The following is a 25260-nucleotide window of genomic DNA, read 5'->3' as shown; positions in this document are numbered from 1 at the left end:
TCCCCATTGCCTGGCCCTTTGCCGTCTGGGGATTGGACACGGTGGGACCATTCAAGACAGCACGCGGCGGCATGAATCATCTGCTTGCCGCCGTGGACAAATTCACCAAGTGGATAGAAGCAAAGCCAATTAAGAAGTTGAATGGTCCGACTGCTGTGACTTTCATCGCTGACATCACCATTCGGTATGGCATACCACACAACATCATCACCGACAACGACACGAACTTTGCCAAAGGCGCCTTGGCTCATTTTTGCGCGACGCAGGGCATCCGACTGGACTTATCGTCCGTTGCCCATCCGCAGTCAAACGGCCTAGTGGAGCGAGCAAACGGCCTCATTTTGTCCGGCATCAAGCCCCGACTGGTCAAGCCTCTGGAGCGTTCGGCCGGCTGCTGGCTCGACGAGCTGCCGGCCGTCCTCTGGAGTTTGCGCACAACTCCGAACAAGTCAACCGGCTTCACGCCTTTCTTCTTCGTCTACGATGCCGAAGCCGTCATCCCGACGGACATAGAATTTGACTCCCCTCAAGTGACCATGAACACCGAAGAGGAGGCCAAAGAAGCAAGAGAAGACGGTGTCGATCTGCTGGAAGAGGGCCGGCTGTTGGGACTCAGCCGGTCCACCATCTACCAGCAGAATCTACGCCGATACTACAATCGGAAGGTCAAGCCAAGATCTTTCCAAGAAGGAGACCTTGTGCTCCGGCTGATCCAGCGAACAGCCGGCCAGCACAAGCTCTCAGCACCTTGGGAAGGCCCTTTCATCATCAACAAAGTTTTGGGCAACGACTCCTACTACCTGATCGATGCTCAGAAGCCCAGAGCACGCAAGAGAGACGACTCCGGCAAGGAGGCCGTGGAATGCCAACCTCCTTTGAAGATTTTACAGTTGATGCAGTATGTACCACGCTACCTTTTGTATTAAGTACGAAGACTCCGGGTCCCCCAAGAAGATCTCGGGGGCTACCCTCTTTTATCCATATGATAAGTATTATGCCTATGAATGCGTTATTTCATTATTCCGCCTGGTACCGGGTTCGACCAGTCGGCCCGGGGGCTCGCCGCCTTGTACTACGTGGTGCTTCCTGCAGTCGGATAAGTAGTGTGTTGGCACCTAAACCTTCTCTCCCAGAAGCCGTAGCTCGCAGAGCGACTGTCCGGCAGGCAGGAGTCGCGGAAAGGGTGTCCACATGAAAATGGCTAAGGACCCAAAGCACGCGCATAGCCCAGGCCGGCATCCCGCCTCATCGACCGGCTGTTGAGTAGCCGGTCGGCCGGCTTCTACTTAACTTGCTAACACTCTAGTCGGCTAAGTACTTGCACTCCCGAAAGTGGCTAAGTACTTGACCCAGCCATAGTCCGCAGCGCAACTGTTTGGCTGGCAAGACGGCAGCCGAGGGAGGGCGGCAAAGGAAAAAAGCCAAGGAGTAGGAAGCAAGAAAATACAAAACTCGGCAAAAATATTTACATATCAAAAGGCCCTGGGCCAGCATTCAACGGAGTTTGAAATACACCCCGCGGCTGGAATTGTGCAAATTTAACAAAGTTTGTCGAGACTGGTAAAGCAGGAAAAATAAAGATAAGACGGCGGCCTAGGGACCAGCAGAGGGGTCCGGCTGGTTGGCGGAGCCGGTGGTGCCGGTTGGTGGAGTGGACGGCTGGTCAGTCTCCGCTTGGTCACCTCCAGCAGCAGTCGGTGCACTCGAGCGTGGCTCGTTGTTCGAGGCACGGTCAAGCTGAGGCTGGCCGTCCGCTCCAACCTTTGGCGCATCTTCTCCGCCTTCCTCATCCTCCTCGTCTTCTCCCTCGTCGCTGGAGTCGATCATCTCGGCCGAGTCCTCGTCGTCCTCCGGGTTCAGTCCGAACCACTCTGGTGGCGTCTCGGCACCGTTCTCGGCCAGCTCAGGAAGGAAGATGCTGGTGTTGGTGTACTCGGCGATCGCCGCGGCCCGCCTGACAAGATCACGCTCCACCGCCACCAGCTCCTCTTGGGCCTCCTGTCGAAACGTGGTCAACTGGGCTAGATTTAGCCCAGGGTACCACGCCCTGACGAACTCCAAGGCCCGGCGCGCTCCAGCTTGGGCCGAGGAACCCTTCCAAGCCTTAAGGCCGCCAGCCGCCACCTCCAACCAGTCGGCAGTCCGACCGGGAGTGCGTGGAGCCGGCATGTCTGGCCAAAGGGCAGAGATCGCCTGGGCCCCGACACGCTGAAGACGACGCAACATCCGATGAGCCGGCCGAAGGCGGGCCTCGATGCTGAGAAGCTGCTTGCTAAGGGTCCGGGGGGCGTCGGCAGTGATCTGTGCACCTTCCGCCCTCCGTTCCTCACGATAAGCCTCAATAGCCTGGTTGGCGGCGCCAGAGTGGCCAGGGAAGAAGTCTGCTCAGACAGAAGCAAGTAAGGCAGAAGTCAGAAGCTAGAAGTCGGCCTGGTCAGCAGCCGGTGGCTCAAAGAAAAGAAAAAGAAGAAGCTAACCATCAACCATGTCTTCAATGCTACTGAAGTCGGTAGTCAGCAGCGTCTCCTTGTCGGCCCAGGCGGAGCGTTCGGTCTCAAACTCGGCAAGTTGATTGGACTCTTTCTCCTCCGCCTCCTTCTGGGCCGTCTGGAGAAGCTTCGCCTGCTCCGCCAGTTGCGTGACCAGTCGGTCACGCTCCTGGGCCAGCTCGTTGCACTCTGCCTCCTTGGCATGCAGCGCGGTGTTGGCTTCACCCAGCTGCTGCTGAAGGGCGGCATTGGCCTCTACAAGAGTAGAAGAAGAGAAAGATATCAACGATCAACAAAGAAGAAGTACAGTTGCCAGGGAGATCCGGCCCGACTGCTCAGCAGTCGGCCCGAATCTCGGGGGCTACAGCCCGTGGGTGCGCCATCGCACCCCCGCAGAGAAGAAGTCATCAACAGTCAATAAAGAAGAAGTGTAGTCGCCGGAAGATCCGGCCCGACTGCTCAGCAGTCGGCCCGAATCTCGGGGACTACAACCCGCGGGTGCGCTGGCACGCCCCCACGAAGAAAGAAAGTGAGGACTTACTCCGGCTTTCTGACAAGTCGGCGGTCCGTAGATCCAGATCCCAGCGTTGGAGTTCAAGGTGATCGCGCGGAGCTTATGATAGTCCTATAATGAAGATGGCAGATAAAGTTAGCACTCGGAGCTTACCAATTAAAGTTCCGAGCCGCCTACTCAGCAGCCGGCCCGAAACTCGGGGGCTACACCCAGTGGGTGCGCTGGCGCACCCCCACAGAGAAGTACAGGAATCAAAGACGAAGAACTAAGAAACATACCCGAATGGCCGCTCGCGAATCCAAGAATGCCTTGTTGCACTGCTTGAGAGCATCAGCCTCAGCTCGGAATTTGGCCTGGACATCAAGAATCGCCTGGTTTAAGACTCCCATCCCGCCTCCATGCACCCAGTCGGTGGGCGCGGCGTTGGTCGCTTCGGCGTCTGGGATTGACGAACTCGCGGCGCCGGCTTCCAGTGGTCGTGGCGCTGAAGTCGCCTTCGCGAGACGACGACGCGTTGGTGTGCGGGCCTCAGGAGTCGGGCCCGTCACCACCTCGTTTCCGGCTGGAGGCGCCGGTGGGGCAGACGGCTGCTTGTCTAGCGCCCCTCCAGATGGCGGTGGCGGAGGCGCGGCCACATCCGGCATGACGACATCGCCGCCTTCCCTCTCCATGACCGGATGCTCGTCGCCGGCTCCCCCGCTCGGCGCCGCGAACTTTGGTGGTGGCAGCGCGGAGTTCAAGGGAACGACGAATAACGGCTCCTGGCGGTGCGCGGCTTCTTCAAGCCGTTTCTTCGCTGCGGCATCAGCCTCAGCCTCCGCCAGCTTCTTCAGCGCGGCGGCCTCCGCCTTCTCCAGGCGGGTGGCTTCCTGCTCCTCGCGCGCTTCACGCGCGTTTCATTCTTGTGCCTCCCGGAGGTCGGCCGCAGGGTCGATTCGCCGGGTGGTGGTGGAGGTCTCCGCTGACCCAATAACGGAGGCGGCGGCCGACTTCTCAAGTGAGAGAGGAGCCCTAAGTCAAGGAAAACGAAGAGAGGAAGCTCAGATGGGGCCAACAAGAAAGGAAAGCACAAGAAAAAGATACTTACGTCGACACCATGGGAGGCGCCTTCGGGAGCTTCTAAAACATGGCCACCTTCGCGGCGGCCTCCTTCCGCCTGGTCGTAGCAGTCGGGTTCTTGGTCTTCTTCGGCGCGCTGCAAAACAATATGACGCCCTGTTTACGCTTGCTCGTGCCGCCTCGAGCAGTCGGCTCGGCGGAGGGGCCCACGTCCGCCTTGCCGGCGCCTCGCATAGGGCGCGGCTCGTCATGTTCATCATCATCATCGGGCCAGGTTTTGAGGCTGCCTCCGTCTTCGGAGCCGCCTGCTCCGTCGCCGCCGCCTATGGTGTCGTCCTCGAGGGTGACCGCCCCCAAGTCGGGGTCGTCCACATCGCTCACCTCCCGGTCCGGCTGGTAGTTTCCACTCGACCCTACGACGGTGGCTGTCGCAGGAGACGTATAGATCTACGTTCAAAAGACCAACTGTTCAAGACCAAGATCAAGACCGAGACAAGCACTAAAAGGAAAGAGTTGAAGAACTTACAGCAGGCGGCGGGTTGGCGCGAGAGTATGGCCGCTTGCTGAACCGCCAAGACCCCTCCGACAGCTTGAGGTCGGAGATCTCGTTCACCATCCGGGCCACCTCGGCAGTCAGCATGTCCCTCGTGCACATTCGGCTCGGGTAGCGGTGCCCGCTCATCCGACAGATCAGATGAGGCCGGCCTTGGAGCGGGAGAACCTGGCGCTCGACAAAGGTGACCAGCAGGTCGGATGCCTTGAGGCCCTCCGCCTCCGTCAGCACCCGGAGCCGGTTGATGGCGGCGGCGCCGCCGACCGATATGGGCTTCGGCTTGTAGCCCCAGTTGGCCCGAGGTTCAGCCGGAGGGCCGGCTTCGTAGGGCGGCAAGTTGATGAAGTCAATTGCCGGGTTGACATTCTCCACGTAGAAGTATGATTTCTGCCACAGTTTCACCGAATGTGACAGCTTGATGGCGGGGAAGGCGTTCTTCACCGACGACCGGCGCACCGCGACGAAGGCACCACACTGGGCCGCCTTCTCCCTAGCGGAGGTGCCCAGTTTGGTGTAGAAGAAGGCTCCCCACAAGTCGATGGTGGGGAGGATGCCGAGGTAGCCCTCACACATCGTGACGAAGGCGGACAACAACGTCACAATGTTGGGCGTCAAGTGATGCGGCTGAAGATGATAGAAATCCATGAAGGAGCGGAAGAATCCGCTCGCCGGCAGGCCGAAGCCACGAAGGAAGTGCAAGCGGAAGACGACCCGCTCGTCTCCTTGCGGCACCGGCGAGATCTCCTTCTTTGGCGGCATGCGCACCTTGACGAAACCCTCACCGGGCAACCGCCGTGTGGCACGGAGGAAGGCGAGATGGTCGTCGATCACGAGCGAGCCATCCCAGTCCCCTCCCTTCTCGCGCGCCATGGAGACCGAGCTCGACGGAGAAATGGCGCCGCGACGGAGCCCAAGGCCGCAACGGAGCAATGAGCTTGATGGCGCAGGAGCCCAACGACGGCAAGCTGCGGCGGCGCCTCGTCGGAGCACGAAGGTGCGGCAGCAGCAAGGGGAGGAGGAAGATGAAAATGGCGAAGGGAGAGGAGGGCGCGCGTGCTCCGCCGCTCCCCCTCCTCCCCCTACTTATAGCCCTTTTCCTTCTCCGAGTGATCTTGCTGAGTGCTTCGTCCGTCTCCTGGTGCGCTGCCTGTTGGGAGTCGGACGCGTCCAGGCGGCTTCGTGTGATGATTTCGAAAAGGCAAGGCGGGAACTAGGTGGCGCGCTTGCTAAGCCTCTAGGCCCGCCACCCGCTGTAAGCACGCCACGCGGCGCCAGCCAACCTGGCCAGCCTGCCAACCCATGCGCATGACGGGACGCGACAGTAGGTTGGGCCCGCCACTACCGGGCCTCGGCGCGCGGGCGGATCCGCTGCGGCCGAGGCAGACGGTTGCGATTTCGCGCGGAGTTACTGCGTGCAGTAACTCGCGCAATAATCGTTGGGTCGTGGGGTCGTGGGCGCAGTAATCGTTAATCCCACGATCCCACGCCCCAACGATTATTGCGCGAGTTACTGCACGCAGTAACTCCGCGCGAAATCGCAACCGTCTGCCTCGGCCGCGGCGGATCCACCCGCGCGCCGAGGCCCGATAGTGGCGGGCCCAACCTACTGTCGCGTCCCGTCATGCGCATGGGTTGGCAGGCTGGCCCGGTTGCCTGGCGCCGCGTGGCGTGCTTACAGCGGGTGGCGGGCCTAGAGGCTTAGCAAGTGCGCCACCTAGTTCCCGCCTTGCCTTTTCGAAATCATCACACGAAGCCGCCTGGACGCGTCCGACTCCCAACAGGCAGCGCACCAGGAGACGGACGAAGCACTCAGCAAGATCACTCGGAGAAGGAAACTGCTGAGGCCTCTCAAATTATCAGCCGCAACGCCTCACCAGCTTCGGGGACTACTGTCGGAGTAATGGGCCACGGGTAGCCTAACCCGAGTCCCTAAGCGTTTCAAGACACTGGGCCGGCTGCGCCCCTCAAGCATCAAGGATAGAGCGCCGCCTTCTGGGGGCCGGCTGGCTCGAGCGACCGGCTGCCAGAAGACGGCCAAGCTCCAGGAGATGGCCCCAAGACGGGCCGACTCCTAGCAGGCGGCCTCCAGAGAGGCCGGCTCCTAGCAGGCGGCCCACAACGCTCTCAAAGTCTGCACCCCATTAAGAAGACAAGACAGGATGTGGCTACAGTGCAGCCCATCACCCCCATATCCAGGGCAAGGCGCGGCCACAGTGCCCCGTACAGGCGGAGATCTCTGCACGGCACGACACTGTGGCCACTCCACCCACGACGTCATCCCTGGCAGGTGGAACCCTGTTCCCACGACGACCTGTCGGTACGGCCTGCAGGCGGCGGGCCCTACCTGTCAACGAGAGCCCGGAGGGCGGCAGAGCCTGGCCAGTCGGACTCGAGGGTGGCCGGCCTCTAGCAGACGGCCTACTCTTCTCTCGGAGTCCGTGCGCCATTAACCAGATGAGACACGGTGTGGCTACAGTGATCTCCCACCAGATGGCGGGACTGTAGCCACGCCACCCCCGACCAAGCGTGCGTCATTGGCGTTGCGGCTACAGTAACCAGCAGCCGGCCGGGCCCGCAAGCGGCGGAGGCGGCCTGTCGGCTCCGTACCGGACCAGTCGGCGGGCCCCACCAGGCGGCGGGCCGCAGCAGCCGGCGGAGAAGCCGGCGACCAGAGACACTGACAGCCGGGTCCTACACCCGGCCAGATTACCATTGTACCCCTGGGGGGTAGGCCTATATAAACCCCTCAGGACACCCATGCAAGGGGTTCCCAACCTGTTAGACCTAGACTCACACATAGAGGGAGGAGAGAGCAAGCCCTGCTTTCTTCCACTCTAGCATACAGCTCGAGGAGCACCACTGTACTCACTAGTGCCTTAGTGATCATGCGGAGACCCCGCAGAGCAGGACTAGGGGTGTTATCTCTGAGGAGAGCCCCGAACCTGGGTAAAGTGCGCCGGCGTTCGTGTCTATGCCTTATCCCGCTTCCAGGCACCGGCGACGTTCTACTCGCTCCCACCATGATAAGCCATCGTTTGGCATATGTCGCACCCAACCCCCGACAGTTATACTACCTCTAGGCAAGGTAGAATCCATTCTTTAGCTTTTCCTCCCAAGGAGAAAGGAAATAGACATAACTTCAAAGTGTTGGGTTCATAATCTTTAGTGCGTGTCATGTCCCACAACTCAGAAGAACTGTGCAAGTGCATATCGGCATCTTCTAAGGCAGAGCTTCAATATTGATCTTATTGAACCATTATTACTAAGTGAGGATTAATTTCATATTGGACGCCTGCAACATTAGGTTGCAAAATTGGTGCATGCATATATTTATCATTTGGAGAAGCAAAGTCTGCAAGGTTTTGAGACATAATATTTTTCTTGGGTTTTCGGTAACACATCTAGAAAATGAAATAAAAGCAAGCAAAAGATAATAACAAAAACTGACATAGAAACTATAACAAAAGAATCTACTGCAATGACTAGTGACATGATGCCTCCCCGGCAACGGACCCAAAAAACATGGTTGATGCCCTTAGAGAACCTGTTTTGGATAGTGAAGGTTTCCCTGCCTTTTCCACAAGGACTGACCCTGGTCTATCGAACCCACGAGACGATGTGCACAAGTTCTTGCAAAAGAAATAAATTCCAGTTTTTGTAACGGACTTTAACAACCTTAGGGGTGTAAAAACTAAAATTAAATCATGCATGATATGAAGTCTTGTTTCTTACAACCATACATATGTGCTCAGGGTTATCATGGTATTAATTTGTGCTTTGGAAAACACTCGTTAAGATGTGCTTGCACGCACTGAAGTAGGGGATGTGTCTAAATTATGTCTTGACCAGTGCAGGACCTGCATTAAAAGTCAGTTGTCCAACCGCAAGCCCTTACCGTCTCATGGGGTCACCTAGATTATTAATAATAAAATTCGGACAAAAGCAATGGACGTTTAATGACTACACCTCATTAATCCCCAAGGATTGGCTTTCCGCTGCCGTACTAAAGCTCTCTGTCGCTGGTGTTCACAATAGTGTTCCGTGTCCCGCCTGCTCCTACCTTCATCCTTGACCGAACTCCGAATTCCTAGGTACCTACAGGGTCGTAAGACGAGAAAGATACAAGAGACAATTACATAGCAATATTACACATACATGACGTTAATTATTCAAAGTCATTCCACTGATCCCTAAAAATTCCACTGATCCCTAATAAAAATAGATTGGGTTGCAAGCTATGCCTCAACCCATTGCCTTACCGAAATACTCACATATGACGATCAGATCGCAAGAGGAAATCATCGATGAAGACATAAAGATGAATTCTTTATTGATAATATGTCTTACAATGGTTGCCAGATGCGATACACTGTTACAAGTATGGCTAACTTGGAGGGGGATGCTGTGGTGATGGTGATGGTGGCGGCTATGGTGATGAGATGGGAAATGACAACGGCTAGGATTTTTTTTGTTGAGGAAAAGCCATCATGGCTAGCTTTATTAAATTCAAATAATCAGTACATCATTCACCAATTGGCTAAGTAAGAACTCACGAGGTTCATTAGTCCAACTGTCCTCAACTTTATTACAAAAACTAAACTTTGCTAGCTCATGAGCAACCGAATTTGCTTCACGAAAACAATGAGAAAAGATGACCTTTCCTATAGAAGTAGCCGTATCTATGCACTCAGCGAAGACAGCCGCTGCTGCATCCCACCACTGGTCTTGTCCTTGGCAACAGTTGATGACAACGACAAGGGTTGGAAGATGGCTTCTGTTCTATTCGCGGCACTCTCCTTGTTTTTCTGTTGTGATTCTAGTGCTGGGCCCTTTATAAATGTTGGAGGGTTGATCTCACGGCGCTGCCATCACTTGGCACGAGCGCTCGTACCAAACGCTATCTTGCGCTATGGATAGAGGTTTGCGCCTCTAATTTCCTTCATCCCTTCACCACTTTCCTTGTTCCTTCTAAGTGATGATTTATCTCCATATTTGGCCTCTTTTTCCTGTAGAAACAAATTAACAAAGGATTTCTTGATCTCTCCCATTCATTAGTCGTTAGTAGAAATATCGGAGTGATTTTCTCGGGATTTTCATGATTATCCAGTTTAAACAATGGTGTGACGAGCATAAAAATATCACTTATCATGGACCCAAAAAAATACAAAAAAATGTCATATATTTATGAACAATATTTGATTATTTAGGACAGCAAAACCGCACCTAATCACAACCCTCTCACGAGTTATAGTTTTAGGCCATCCATTTTACCGATTCAGTCGTTATGGCCGCCAGATCTGCTGTCCTAATGGGTTGTTGATCGATCTGGCAGAAAAACTGAGCCTTCTGATAAACTTGGTTGCTTCAGACAACCCATTTATCTAACTGATCATAGACAACCCATTAATTTATCTAACCAAGTATGGTCCAACCATCCAAGTCCCTCCGCTTCCATTTCCATATAAAAAACTGTTCGCTCCAGGGAACCCAACAACGCAAGGATTCAAACCGCGAAGAATGGAGGCCTGAATGGCAGGCCAAATGCGATAGAAAATGGGGAAACTGTACACATGAATAAACCAGATAACATATAACGATTTGCTGACTGCAAATGCAGTGCACGCAAAAAAAAAAGTCCCATACCAGCCCAACTAAGATAATGGAACTTCTATTCAGTGACAATAATCACAAAATAAAATAAAATCAACTACATGTTTTTACAAAACATTGCAAACCTCTTTCATCCAACATTGCTAATAAACTGGCGCGGCAAAGCGTGCCATTCTTAGAACCTAAGTGGATCTAACCTCCACCAACGAGGACGTACAACAACACCAACTATCTGAACTTGAGGGAAAAAATCAGCGTTTGCGTTCTCTCTACACTACACCCATTACATTCTTGCAATTTTATGTTCCGCCCATTATATTAAAAGACTTGCATGTGTAGGATGTTTTAGACAACCAATAGCTGAGCTTAAAATCACCCAATATTAAAAATGACCAGCCCTCCCGGTTTTAATTGTCTATTCACCCCCTGTCGAGACTCCAATTGATCATAAAGGGATCACTATGTGAGGAAATGGCAACATGTCACTCTCAATCGTGACTCGAAATATGTTCGCCTGAACTAAATTTTTGGTTTTCAACTATTTAGTCCGTAAGAGAAAACAAAAAAAATGTGGTCGTATAAAATATCTATAGTTTTTAGGAGTTCAAAAAATATAGAGCTACAAGAACCTTCATGCTTTGTGTGTCTATTCATATTAGTGTGCTATTCTCTTCTCTTACTAGATTTGCATGATCTTTCATTGATGCATGTTACACGGTCTATATATATAAATAGATAAAGTTCTAAATGCTCGACATTAACTTGTTTCTTAAATCGTATATATTCATTGATACTATATGATGGATTATTTATTATTTTTCATAAATCATAGATTTTCCTCTTCAATGAATTAATTTTTATATATCTTATATCTTATATGATCATCATATCTAACTAGGATATAAATTAACCACATTATTTTTCTTAAATAACAGATATTCCAACAATATTTTTTATGGTATGAAATCTTTTATTGCCAAGCTTTAAATGACTCTCGCTAATTTTCTGCACCGAATGCTATTGGCACCACACAGCTTCACACTATTTAAGAGGACGGGCCTCAATGAAGGGCACATCACTACACCAGTACTTGTGTTTTTGTTTGGCTTCTACATGGATAATTCTCCTCAAGATATTATGCTGTTTATTGTGCTACTTCTTGGTAGCATACCTGGGTGTTGTCATGCTATTGAAGAGGTAAGTTTGCAGTTTATTGTCTATTGATATTGTAAACATTCACATCATTATTTACATTCTCTCCTTCACTACTAGGGAAAACCTTATACACAGCATCTTAGCAGTAGCGCTGGACAAAGCAGGGCGCTACTGCTACTTAGTAGTACCGTTTTTAAATAGACCGCGCTACTGCTACTACTTTAGCAGTAGCGCGTTCTGTGAAACCGCGCTGCTGCTATATTTGTACTGGGCGCAGATGGCTAGCCCCACTTAGCAGTAGCGCGTATCACTGACCAGCGCTACTGCTACGGCCCGTAGCAGTAGCGCGTTTCTCTGAAACGCGCTACTACTTACTTACCTTATCCTGGAGCGGTTCACCCTCTCACGCCCACTCCCTCTCACTCGCTCTAGCCCACGCCGAACCCGTACGTCGTCCGCCGTCGCCGCGCTGCTCCTCGCCGAGGTACTCCCTCCTCCCTCCTCCTCCTCTAGCCGCCCTCCTCCCACCGCCCCTCTCCCTCCTCTTCCTCCGGCCGCCCCCTCCCTCCTCCTCCTCCGGCCGCCCCCTCCCCCTCCACCCCCCGCCCCTCCCTTCTCCTCCTCCGGCCGCCGCCTCCCCCTCCTCCCCCCGCCCCCTCCCTCCTCCGATCCCACCGGCCTCCTCCTCCCCCTCCTCCTCTCTCCTTCCTCCTCCCTTCCCCTCCTCCCTCCATCTCTTTTTTTCTTCTGTTTTTCACTGTAGTTTTTTACTATTGTATAATGTAGTTTTTTTACTGTTTTTAGTAAGTATTTAAAATAATTAGTAAGTAAATTAATAAACTAGTTGAACTAGTTTAGTTTTAGCAAGAACTAGTTGAATTAATAGAACTAATGTATTTTTAGTAAGAAAATTAATATAACTAGTTGAACTAGTTTATTTTTAGAAAGAACTAGTTTATTTCTATTTATAGTAAGTTTATATTTAGTAAGAACTAGTTGAATTAATAGAACTAGTTGAACATGTCACATTTGTTGTTATTTTTTTAGTTTAAGCAATTATTCCCGCATCGACGTCGACGATGCCTATCCCGCATCCTCGTCGTCGATACCCGTCATTCGCTAGGGTTTTAGTTGTATCAGTGATGTTATATATATGTATGATACTATTCGGGATGTATTAGTGATAACTTATAGGGTTTTTTGTTTTTGCAGAAATCAAGGAGCCCCTCCATCATCCCCGCCGTCGTCCCCGTCACCGACCCCCTCCGACCTCGAGGTGAGACCAGCCAAATCTCCATGTCAATATGAGTCCTATAAGATATGATGTAGATAAAAACATGTATATATCTTGTGTTGCTCAAATAGGATATGTGGTTGCCCAAGTGGCCGGTCATGTTCAGGTTACACCTCCGAGTAGCCTATGTTTTGCCGGAGTGTTGATTAATTTCCGTTCCGGCAAATTTCAAGCGCTCGATATGTCCTGTTTTAGCAAAGGTCATGCCGGAATTTTCCGTGAATTTTGGCATGACTTGTGCTAGAATATGTATGAAATATCGAGTGGCCTGGATTTTCTAGAAAGATAATTAAACGATATTTCGGGTTGACTTCAAGAAAAGACTCGACAGACTGATAGTCAACCCGTGATGAATAATGAACAAGCTGAGAGTTTTAATTGTACAAGTTTAATCTTTGAATTATGAACATAGGAAATGTCGTCGGACGAAGAAGGTCCCAGGGAGTGCTCCTGGTGCGGCGACAACCGGGGTTTCTGCGACAGGCCTCACCTGGACGAAGGTCGGCGCTTCAGCATTAAGATCGAGGAGGCCTTCGATTGTGATACGGTAAGCTACGACGCAAAGTGTTTTTTTCTTAATTAAGCTCGACTTCTACTACTTCAACGTGTAATTTTCGTCTTTTACAATTCGACTAGCTTATCCCATGCCATGCAAGACGCTATGTCTTGGAGAGGATGGGTTTTGAAGATCATGAGAGGAATGAAACAAAGAAAATTAACCTAAGGACCCATCATGGTATGGATTTTGAGGTAAATCTATACAATTCCGAGAGCGTGTCACATTTTGGTTGCCCGGGTTGGGAAGCACTTTGCAAGATGTATGATTTTCAAGAGGGTATGTTTGTCTCCATGGATCTTGGTGATCCTGACATCGACGAAGACAATTTGGACATTTGGGTCCTTGTTGATACGCTTCCAATTCTACCGCTATGTGAGTCCCTCAAACATAGTTATTAAGTAATTTATATTGCTTATATCAAAATAGTTGACAGCTTATTTCCATTGATAGCTTACTTTCATTCTTCAAAGAATGTGCGGAAGATGGTAGACAGAACCAACTACACCGATGGCTTTTGAGTTAACTTATCAGGAGAAAAGTCATCTGGTCACATATTGTATTGAGCTTGAGAATTACAATGCCTTTTATCGAACTCGTCCAAATTATGGTCAATACGTGCCACTAGTGCACGTGTTGAACCACGGTAACTTCCAAGGAGATTCCCTGGTAAGATTTTTTACTATTACGACATCCGTGCATCTTTTGCATACTTCTAAAACTAGTACATCATTGCTAGCTATGAAGTTATTACTATGTTTTTCAACAGAAAATCCCGATGGATTGTGTGCCTCATTTGATGTATCAGAATGGTCGCCTTGATGTTTTGAGCATACAGCCAGGTCATCCTACGAATCTCACCTGTCCATACCGGATTTCTAAAACTGGTGAACACATGATAATCAAAGAATGGAAAAAATGTATGGACAGTCATTAGGAGGTTCTTGGAAGCAACATTGTGCGAAAGGCAAGAATTGGAGACAGGATAATCTCCATTCTACATAATGGAGAGTCAGGGGCTATCTTGTTTTATGCTATTTTACCTAAGAGAATATAGTAGGTCCTAAGAGAATGTAGTAGGTCCTATGAGGTACAATATGTTTATGAGAGTTGATGATGAGGAGTAGTTGTGATTATGACTAGTGACCAACTTGCTATGTGATGTCTCATTGATGAAAACGATGATCATGAGGAGGTGTTATATGACAATGATGTATTATGATGATAAGTTGTTAATGATATGATGATGATGATGATGGTGATGATATATTATATCATTGGGTGAAAGGACCGCGGATTAGTTTCAAGTGGATGCCCATCCACTTGAAACTAGTCCACGGTTCTTTCTCCCAGTGATGTAATAACTCATTATGATGTAAAATCATTCTCTAAATTGTTGCGGTATGAAAACTTTATAAAGGTGTATGAATACAACATGAAATAAAAAAGAAATATGAAATAATAGTAGTAGCGTGTGCTAGGAGAAGCGCTACTACTGATTACCAGTAGTGCTCATAGTACAAAGCGCTGCTACTAAGTCGATATAGCAGTAGCGTGGTCTAACCCACGCTACTGCTAACCTTTAGCTGTAGCGCCTTAGTAGTAGCGCTGCACCCCGCGCTACTGATAGGCTCTAAACACGCGCTACTGCTAGGGTTTTCCCTAGTAGTGCTTATTTGTCCCCTCTCTACAATATAAAGCAAGGAAACTCGACAATTTCATGGCCCTATGAAATTCATCCAGAATTCTTCCTTCCAAAGGGAAATCTTACCTCTGACAAAAATTCAAAAATTACTTATGTGAGTATTAAGTTTCCCTTAATTGCATTATTGTTTGTGATATTTTTAGTATCATATACATCCTGAAATCTGTGTCCTACTTACACGCAGATGATTTTAATTACATTTTAACAGTTCTCAAGTCATACATGGTCGTCAGGAGGTGGCAATAAGCATTATTATGGTGTAGAGGCCACACTAGATGTTTACGGTTTTGATTTACAAAATGGGCAAGAAAGTGCATCTATGATTTCGATTCTATATAGGGGAGATGGACAACCATCTTCAGTCAATGGAATCCAAACTGGATGGCATGTAAGTTATGTGACTTGTACAACTACATGTATATTAGTTTACTTACTCTTAGTAAGCCAACTACTCAACATGGATAAAATAGCAGAATTTTTTGCATATGTTGTGTATTACTACCAAAATAATTTTTAGAAGCTCCAATATTAGAAACCGTCAGGTGCATGATTTGTTATAAGATCTTATGTTTTGTTCTTGGCATATTCATTGGTAATAAGTGAGCTTCTATGTACAACTTTGTTGTTTAGAGAAGACATACTATACACACACCTTATGTAATAAAACGATTCATTAAGAATGTGTGATTAGATAAGCGTGTTGAATATAATTATTAGTTCCAAATAGTTGATAGCATGGCTAATCATCATAATTAACCCAGAAGCTAATGCATGTTAATTAGCTCTTACTCGTAGCAATGAAGTGTGATAGAAATTTCAAAGTCACATATATAATAAAGTAGGAGTTATGAATAACATTAGTTTTTTGAAAAACTATACTACAAAATTATGGGGAAAATATAGGATGCACTTTTCAAACATCATTAATTATCTTTGAAACACATGCAATAGGTTTCTTAAACTATGTGTAAGAAAAAAAAAATACACTATTTATATTCCTTCATTCAATCAATTCATGATTAGAATTTTTAAATGTGTATATTTAGAGCATTTTCAACATAGTTTTAAATAGCCGGCCCACTATAGCCTTTTCAGCAGGGTGCCGCTAAATGGTCTCATGTACAAATAGCCCTAGCTGATTTGAAGGTCCACCACTATTTAGCCTGCTATTTAAAACATTGATTTTCAATAGCACCCCTATTTTCGGGCATGAGGTGATTTTAGGGTAAAAGGGCCGAAATACAGCAGCCTCCACCAACAGCCCAGTCCTATATTTTTTTCCAAACAAAAAGTTGGGCCTCCTCTCTCCCATCAAATCCGGCAGCTCCGCTGTCGATCCGGACGAGGCAGAGCACAAGCTCCCGGTCGGATTTGGCCTCGAGGGCCTCCGGGGCCCGATCCAAAGCCGCCATGGCCGTCCCCGCGTGAGCCCCATCGTCCTGCGTGGCCGGCGACTGATCCCGCTTCGACCTCGCCCGTGCTTCACACGTGGGAGATGACCACGCGCCTCTTCTTCACCCGCGCTGCAGCTGCGCCGTACGGGAGCAACGCCGGCCTGCGCGTGCCTCCAGTGGCCGTGCAGCACGTGCGTATCAGAAGGCTGCATGTTCTTGATTATCCTCTGAATCTGAAAGCCTACTGGCAGCAATCACAGATGCGGCAAAGTATCTACGGGGCAGCAAATTTTACTTGCTAATCTCCTTGCGTGTTGCGCTGGATGGATTTAGCAATTACGATGGATGGATCCATGTGTGTTGTGCTTAATTGCTTCTTTCTGAAACTGTGCAGTACTAGCAGAATCCAGCTTAGTTTCAGTTTTAGAAGTTTCAATAGTAGAACTCACTTTTGGCAGTATAGTTCAAAGAAGACAGCTGGTTCAGTTTTGAATGTTCGAGTGCCCTATTTTAGGGCAGCTGTTGGAGACAGCGCTTGCTTGTGCCCAAAAAACGCGTTTTAATGCCCAAATTTTTTCAGTCCTCCGTTTTTTCGTGATCTATTATAGGGCTGCTGCTGGAAATGCTCTTAGCACATTATCATAAATGCTTTCCTTTCCAACCTCAACAATATTTCCGGGGAAAGAATTAGGATTATGTATTTTCTTGCATCCAAGATATTGGTTGAAAATGAATGGGTTTTCCCCCCCTCTTGTACAACGCCATAGTTTGAAAATGAGTGCTTGGAGCATGCCTATGTTAAGGATCATGCCCAAAAACTAAATTCTATATTAAGAGTTATTTAATAACTAGTGAACGAGCTTCTTGAGTTAGCTTGCTCTTGATAGACTACATATTTCAGGAGTAGTCATCTTTGCCTCCTATCTGTAGTTAATTTATCCATGTTTAATGTTGTACTTTATTGCGGTTTTTACTTGTGTTAATTAGTGTTGTACTTTCTACGGATACCTCTAGTCACTGTTTGTGTTATATATTACATTTATAATGGACGTATATTTTGTACATATATATTAACACCTACAACAATTATGTGTAGATTTTCCCATCGTTGTACAAGGATTCTCGGACCCATTTCTACACAGCTTGGATTGTAAGTTTTTTCTTTCTAAACTCTATAAGCTACATTGTGCATGTTATGTGTTTAAAATATAGACTAAGAGTGATTACCTGCAAGTCTTTATGTTTAGTTGCATAAACTATGAAGACCATAATATCGCATTCTAGGAACAAGCAATATGATGGTCTACTTTATGTTTAAAACATGCATCCAATAACTTGTCATGTAATGTATTTCATTTCCTTGCAAAATGACATTATTTAGGTATTCTGCACTTACAAATACACTACTGTTGCCATCATGTTTTATTATGTACTCCCTCTGTAAACTAATATAAGAGTGTTTAGATCACTAAAGTAGTAATCTAAATGCTCTTATATTAGTTTACGGAGGGAGTATTTGCTATGAAACGAATGTCTCACGATAATATTTTCATAGAATTCCGAATTAATACTATTTCACAATACCAATCTAAATTTCCTTTGATATCTATGTATAAAAGGAGGTTGTAATATATTTGTGTGTCATTGTGTTATTCATATATCATGAAGAAAATAATCGTATCAACCAGGTGTCAAAATCTAGACTTGTGGCCCTTTACCCGACCGTTCCCTCAGAATGCTTTTATTTTTCAAAAAAGAATGCGATATTCGAAACATTTTTGCACATTTATTAATTATATTGCAATCTCAGAGTGGTGGAACTTCTGGCAAGGGCTGCATGAACATGATTTTCCCTGGATTTCACAAGACATCATGAAGTATAGCTCCAGGCAATGTCATCGGTCCACTTTCACGCATTGGTGCCCAGAAAATATATATCACCCTAAGGATATTCAAGGTATGAACCTGCTATTGCAACACCCATGCCAGATTGTTCAAACTGGAATTAAGCAAGCTGACATCAAACAAGATTAAAATCTTGCACATCACAAAGCAATTGTTGTTTTGTGTAAGGCATCACTAAACAAGTTCATGGTAACTTGCTCTTAGAAGTGTACTTAGTCTAGTTTGTGGTAGTACATAAAAGCTTTATGTATTATCATGATCTCTTTGACAATTATATGTGAATCATTGCATTTTAGCGTTTATCATTAATTTTTTGAGTCCAAACGCTGAATTATGCCTAGACACGAACAAGTGATGATCATATATGATATATCACGACAAGTGGATTTCGATGCGCTTTGTGTGAAAACTTAAATATGTATTAAGATAATTTTACCTTATATACTACTCCCTCTGTTACCGAATGAGAGGCATGTTTGTACTTATGTATGCGTGCGTGCGTGCGCGTGCGTGTGCGTGTGCGTGTGCGTGTGCGTGTGCGTGTGTGCGTGTGTGTGTGTGCGCGTGTGTGTGTGTGTGTGTGTGTGTGTGTGTGCAAGTACTTAGGATAATATACGGCAAAGTGCTTTGCACCTTCCTCATATACTTCGTTTCTTACTCAAGTTGTCCGCACACACAAGTTTGTGCAACACTTTTCTTGTGAATAATACTGTATAAAAATGGTAGACGATAAATATGAGATAATAAGCACTTGATCGAGTCAAATCAAGAGGAAAAGCGGCTTCAAAACAAGGAAAAAGCTTCCTTTCCTGAAACTATTTTCATGCAAAATCTAGTGGTACAAGCTCAACATAACAAATATTTGATTCAATAATTATTCATGAAAGATGGAGAAGTTTGACTGCACTTTTTAGCGATATTAATATGTCAGGTATTCTAGAGCGATGATGGTATCATTTACTTACGAGGAATGATATGTTGTATATTTATTGATATATTGATAAATACATGCAGGAAAAATATTCAGGTGATTGGCACATCCATTTTGGAGCTAAGGGTGATCCAAAACCAGTGGGTTACTTCCCTAAATCCTTGATCCCGGGACTCGTAGATAAACCTTTGGAGATAACCTTTGGTGGCTATGTTAATCATAAGAAACCACGACTAAGTCCTCCAATGGGAAGTAGCTATATTTCAACAAGTGGCAATGCTGCATCCTTTAGTAATCTCAAGCTTATCGATGCAGACTATATTAGTCATATTGTCAATGTGGATTTGCCATCTACTGGCCATGGGAAGGGTTGCTATACACCTTCAAAAATTGATTCGGCCCAATTCTTTTATGGGGGATCTGGTTGTATTGATTAATTATATTATATTTCACATATGTACTCCAACTACTAATAAGTGATGAAGAAATGAGTCTCCATCTTGTCCTCTCCAAGAATTCAAGTCCTATGTGATTACTTTCTGTTTAATTCATGTTTTAGTATTGCCTTGGAAGTTAGGAATTATCGAGGTTCCTGCCCTTTGCGGGTGCACTAGGTTTGCCCTGTTACAACTTTTATTTTCCTTAACCTGGTTGATGTGGAACATCATAGTCGCCATCGCCATGGTGCACACACACGCGCTCGCACGCACCAACGCACGCGGTCGGAGCTTTTGAACCGAACAACTTCCCTGCCCATGCATTTAGTGATTTTGGCCGTTCGATGTTGTGCTATTCACATTTTTCGTTAAATAGGGCACCTGTCCTATAGGGCAGCTCTCTGGTGGAAATTTTGAGCACTCTAGTTAATTGGGCCTGTCAGCCGAAGAAAGCCCACTAAGCTGCTAAAGCTAGAGACACAATGAATCGATACAATGTACTCCGTTCGATGTTTTTAACAACATCACTTATTTCCGAGCGGAGGTAATACTAGAGAAGGGAGCGCGGTGATGCGGGTCCTCTTGAGAATCTCGCTGCTGGTACTCTTGCAGTTGTCGTTTCCACTCGTCCCCACACCCCACCTCTCCCGATCCCTCTATTCTTGTGACCGAGGGTGAATCTTTGTGTGCCGTGAGATGGCCGCCGATGTGCAAGGAAGATTCGAAGGGGCAGTGCTGCGATAGAAACCATAACAGACCCGTCGGCGGCGATGGACGCCTCTCTGATAAAGAGGTCCCTAAGGGGGTCACGTTGCTGCTCTCTCTGCCTCCACTACAGTCTCATCTTTCCTCGCCCCGATTCGGGGATGACGACACCACGCAGCAGCGCTGCAGCGTGGAGTTCCTGCCGTGCAGCAGGTTCCACATATGGTGTGGCCAGATCTCAGTCGACTGAGAATTAACCAAGTCTCAGTCAAGTGACATAATAACATATAAATCCCTCCAGAAAAACATAATATCATATAAAAATAGAAAAAAGAAAATTTTGCATGGATTTACATGTAAAATCTCACGAATATAACATTGACTGAGATTTTGCAATCCCGTTCGACGTCAGTACATTTTGTCATACACGCACGTACATATACCTCCACTGTCCACGCAAAGCATACATCTATACACAGGCACACAGTTATTAACACGAGACCTCACACATCCGGCGCAGCGCGGTAAAAGAAACTAAGAAAGAAGAAAAATCACAGTGAAGGATGTGCAGTTCGGGACCCGGGAATTCTACAGGACCTCGATCTTCTCTATATGGATCAGTTCCTGTAGGATTCCCGCGTCCCACGAAACTGCAAGAACAGGGGAGGAGGAGAGGAGGAAGACGAAGAAACGATCGATCGACGGGACGGCCGATCGATGTACATATATACGCAGCAGGAGGCGTGAAATGGAGAAGAGACGTCGATTAGGGGAGGCTCTACTTGTCGATCTGGCCGAGCTTGCCGAGGCCGTTGCAGTTGGCGCAGACGATCTGCGCCTGGTCCTTCCTGGCCGCGTTCGCCCGCAGCGTCGAGCCGGACTTGCGCACGAAACCGGCGCCGTCGCACTCGGGGCACCTGCACGCATGCACGCAACACCGTCATCCACTGACCAATTGTATGCACACAAGCAGATGGCAATCAATCGAGCCTTCAACACTCGGCCACGTACGTGTCCTTGCGGGAGAAGAAGATGGGGAAGGCGGTGCCGACGAGCGCGACGGCCACGGCGCCGGCGATGAGGAACGTGTTGCCCTCCGCGGCCACGTCGCCCACCGCGCGGGCCACCGTCGCCATCCTGACCCCCGGCGCCGCGCTCCTCATCGACGGCAGCGGGACGGCGCTGCACGGTGCCGCGCGCCGCGGCGGCAGGAGCCCGGACGAGGGCGCGCTGCTGCTGACGGCGGCGACGGCGGGGAAGGGAGCGGCCATTGTTTGTTTGCGTGGGTTGTCGGCTGGATCTGCTGGTGAAGTGAAGCGAGGCGTACGTAGCGCTAGCGGAGTGATATGGATTGAACTGCGCGCGCGCGGCGTCGATCTGCGGCCGCACAAAGCTGAAAGCTTCTTCCTTCCCCGGAAGATAAGATGGCGACGTGCATGCCGGGATAGCCACTCCGCTCCACTGAGCTCAGATAAGGCGGGCCCGGGTTTCTGCCCGGTAGTCGGCAGGGCAGACAGTGGACTCTCACACAGAGAAAAATGCAAGGTTCAGCTGGGCAAAAAATGAACCTGTCAATGCCATGCATGCACAGATTCTGGCAAACAAATAATCAGCTGCGTGCAGCTCAAGCTGCTCAACCACATAGTAGTACCTGTGTTTTGAATTTCCGCCCAAAAAATGGATTTCGGCCATCTCGGTCTGTGGCGAAATATATCTTTAGGCTGAAAATTGTCAAAATTGTCAAATTTTGGTCAAATTTCAGTCAAATGTCGGCCTACATTTTTTAAAATAGCCAAAAGAAAGAATTCAGTACATTGTGTCATACACGCTCGTACATGTACGAGCGTGTGTCAAATTTTGGTCAAATTTCAGTCAAATGTCGGCCTACATTTTTTTAAATAGCCATCTCGGCTTGGGGCGAGTAAAATCTCAAACCGAAAATCAAAACACAGAGTAGTACATACGACACTACATTTCCAGAGAATTAAAAGTTTTACCAAATGAAACCTGAATCAGAATCCCCGCAAAAAAGCTAGAAAAAAAAAAGCTGAATCGGAATCATGCAGCAAGCGCTTCAGAATCAAGAACCAAACGGAAAGACATGCAAGATTCTGAGTTTGAGAAAGCATGCATGCATGGTGGCGGCTCGGACGTGTAGTAGACGATCGAGGGGAGAAAAGATGCACCTTGGTCGTGGGACAGAACAATTAATCAGGCGATGTTTCCATGAGCTACATATATATAGAAGAATGGCAGGATAGTTTATCAGTACGCAGTTGGACTGGTATAGCTAGCTGCCGGAGCATTTCATCCGGATGATGACATTTCATTTGCCATCATGTCGTCATCTCCCCACACTCTTCCCCTCACCAATCATGCATATGGGTGGATTTTCAAACCTTTGGTTGGCCTTTTTTATTTTGAGAAAATCGAAAACATTGATAAAACCTCCTATAGCAAGCTATATATGTATATGCCATGAGGGGCATGAGTGTCGTGAATGAAAGTCACAAAACCTTAGCCGCACAACCCACAGTCCACTCATTCTCTCCCTCGCCCAACCGCATTCGGGACTCCCACAAAATTTCTCCCGCTCGGTCCACTCCGCGTCGAGATCCACGGAAGCGGTGCGTGTATTTCACCCACGGGTGCCATTTACCCGGCGTCATGGTGTGCGTGGAAAGAAATCTACACCGGGGTGCAGGTGCGGGTTTGGGTGACCAGCCCCTGCACACGACGAGGCTGTGTATCATCTACATGCGTAGATCACCTCTGTTGGATTAGGTTTTACTGCCGCAGCCTTGCTGATCTTGCCAGGACGAAGTTTCGCAACCGGTTTATTCATAAGGCTTTTTCTTTAGGGAAGTTCTTCCTTGTCATTTGCGATACAATGCACATCATATATGACGCTATAAAACTCATCTGTGTTTTTTTTCCCGGCTATCAAAACAAGTCCCTTGATATCATAGATGGGTGATACGTCCAAAACCATCTACTTTCCGGATCACTTTGTTCATTATTTGTCGTAATCTAGATCTGATAGAATAAAATGAATTACTATTGATGCTATTTTGAACAAGAAACAATGTTTCATTTATTCCCATGTGGTACCCAAGGTTTTGGCCACCAAATACAATTTTTCTACCAATGGGACACGAGAAAGGCGGTTACCGTGGTTACCAGACCAGAAAATACCGCTCAACTTTTTCAAAAAATAAATTGAATTCAAATGTCTTAATCTAGATATAAATTGGAATTGAACTTCTCTTATTCAGTAAATTGCTGTGAAGCAGTGCTAGTCCTCTACACCCTGTTGTTGAGGGACTCGAACCAGGACCTATTGACCTACTAATATGGAAGGCCCAAATATACCACTACACCATCACTTGTTATCAGGTCTCCGAGTGCTTCTACTATATTCAACTGTGCATTTTCCGTTTAAACTCAGAAAATTTAACACAAAATCGACATTTTTTGCTCAGTACATGTTTACCATGGGGTACATACATACGCAGTTACCCATTGGTAACCAAATTTACCACCCCGTAACCAAAATCTTGGTGGGGACTTTCAAATCTAGCTACATATGGGAAGATGACTCTTGTGTTTGAAGGAGAATCCGAGGAGGGGAGGTAGGAGTGACGTGGGTGGGACGGTGGGAGGTAGGCAGCGGTAGAGGAAGTAGAGGGGCACTGACCAGGGTTCACCTTTGCAATCGTGAGAGCTCATGATGCAAATTTTACACCAACTTCCTTCAAGATCGAATCATGGCAAGTACTCTCTCTCCGTCACATAGTATAATACGTTTTTTGACACTACACTACACTCGTGTTAAGAGACGTCTTACATTATGGAACGGAGGGAGTAGTATATAGTGTGAAATTTCAAGAGTAAAATGCATAATGAATATTGCCTTTTACACCCATTGCTGACCGTTTGGACGGTTCAACCATAGGTTTCGAAGTCCCCCTACGTTCACAATTAAAAATTACAGTAATAGAAAAAATATGGAATTAGAGTGGCATGCCCACAAGAATCCTACAGGACTGAACTAATAATAAAGGTTGGTTAACCGCACCACACGAAAAGTAAAGAGTAAATAACAAAAATCGACCACCTTTAGGGCTAGGGTTACAGAAGACTACCATATTTTTAATTTCTTAAAAAACTACCACTATTTTGGTTGGCTATTTTGAAAAACTACCATGTTGCGCAAATGACTATATTAGTTAATTTTAATCACGTTTATGATACACTGGGTCCACTTGTCAGCTTTGACCGTTAGGCTGACCGTAATGATAGGTGAAGCCCACATGTCGTTGCCTTCCAAAAATATAAAAACCAATCATTTCCCTGTAACTTTTTACAAAATACAATCATTTCCTTGTAACTCTAAAAAAATAAAAGGTTCCGTGTAACTTTCTTAAAAAGCAATCGGGTCCCTGCCGGCGAGCTCGTCGTCAAAGCCACTGCACGCGACGCGGCCGAGCTCCAAGGGATTGCCGCATATCCCCGTTACGGAGCTGCGGCACGCAGTGCAGCGGAGCTCGAGGGTCGCCGTAGCCACGACGGGTGACGCCATGCCCGATCAGCTCCTTCCCGCTGCTTGTTGTTGTTGCTGCTCCTTCCTGCTGCTTGCCGCTGGTGCTGCTCCTTCCCGCTGTTGCTACTTGTCGCAGCTGCGCTTCTTGTCGTTGCTGCTTACCGCTACTCCTTGTGACTATTGCTCTGCTCCGGAAGCCAAGATACCGAGGACACAATACCAAGGTTCAGGCAGAAGCGGTACGATGGTGACTGTCTCGCCGGCGTCGCCCATATTGCCATGGTCCAGGAGAGGAATGTGCTGTCGCGCGTCGGAGCTAACCTGGGCTAGCGCGGGAGTGGGGGAGGGGGCGGACTGGTGGGAGTGCGGGAGGGGGCAGCTGAGTCCAGGCGAGGTGGCGATGGGCATGG

General features: G+C 47.9%; 1 protein-coding gene and 1 pseudogene across 2 annotated transcripts; one reads left to right on the top strand and one right to left on the bottom strand.

The window, feature by feature from the left end:
* Positions 1-5544: 5544 nt before the first annotated feature.
* On the top strand, positions 5545-19602 carry LOC120968907 (protein neprosin-like; annotated as a pseudogene).
* A 1054-nt stretch (positions 19603-20656) lies between these two features.
* Positions 20657-22520, bottom strand: LOC109764668 (uncharacterized). 2 transcript variants are annotated; one of them, XM_020323461.3, is made up of 3 exons: positions 21959-22023; positions 21319-21858; positions 20657-21224 (listed from the first exon to the last, which is right to left on the bottom strand). In XM_020323461.3, exons 2-3 carry the CDS (start codon positions 21576-21578, stop codon positions 21086-21088), a joined length of 399 nt encoding a protein of 132 aa, XP_020179050.1. In that variant the 5' UTR covers positions 21579-21858; positions 21959-22023; the 3' UTR covers positions 20657-21085. The 2 variants fall into 2 exon arrangements, with proteins under 2 accessions (XP_020179050.1, XP_073362778.1); XM_073506677.1 differs by having other exon boundaries at positions 21319-22520.
* Positions 22521-25260: the final 2740 nt, after the last annotated feature.

This window comes from Aegilops tauschii, chromosome 1 (assembly GCF_002575655.3).
Source record: "Aegilops tauschii subsp. strangulata cultivar AL8/78 chromosome 1, Aet v6.0, whole genome shotgun sequence".
NCBI classification, from domain to species: Eukaryota; Viridiplantae; Streptophyta; class Magnoliopsida; order Poales; family Poaceae; genus Aegilops; species Aegilops tauschii.
Note: the sequence above shows the minus strand (reverse complement) of the source record. Positions and strands in the feature narration are given on the sequence as shown.

Bases quoted from the DNA above. Each gene is read 5' to 3' on its own strand.
- LOC109764668 (XM_073506677.1), bottom strand. From the start codon at position 21,578: ATGGCCGCTCCCTTCCCCGCCGTCGCCGCCGTCAGCAGCAGCGCGCCC. The intron at 21,225-21,318 runs GTACGTGGCCGA...GCATGCGTGCAG, and splicing joins TTCTTCTCCCGCAAGGACAC to GTGCCCCGAGTGCGACGGCG.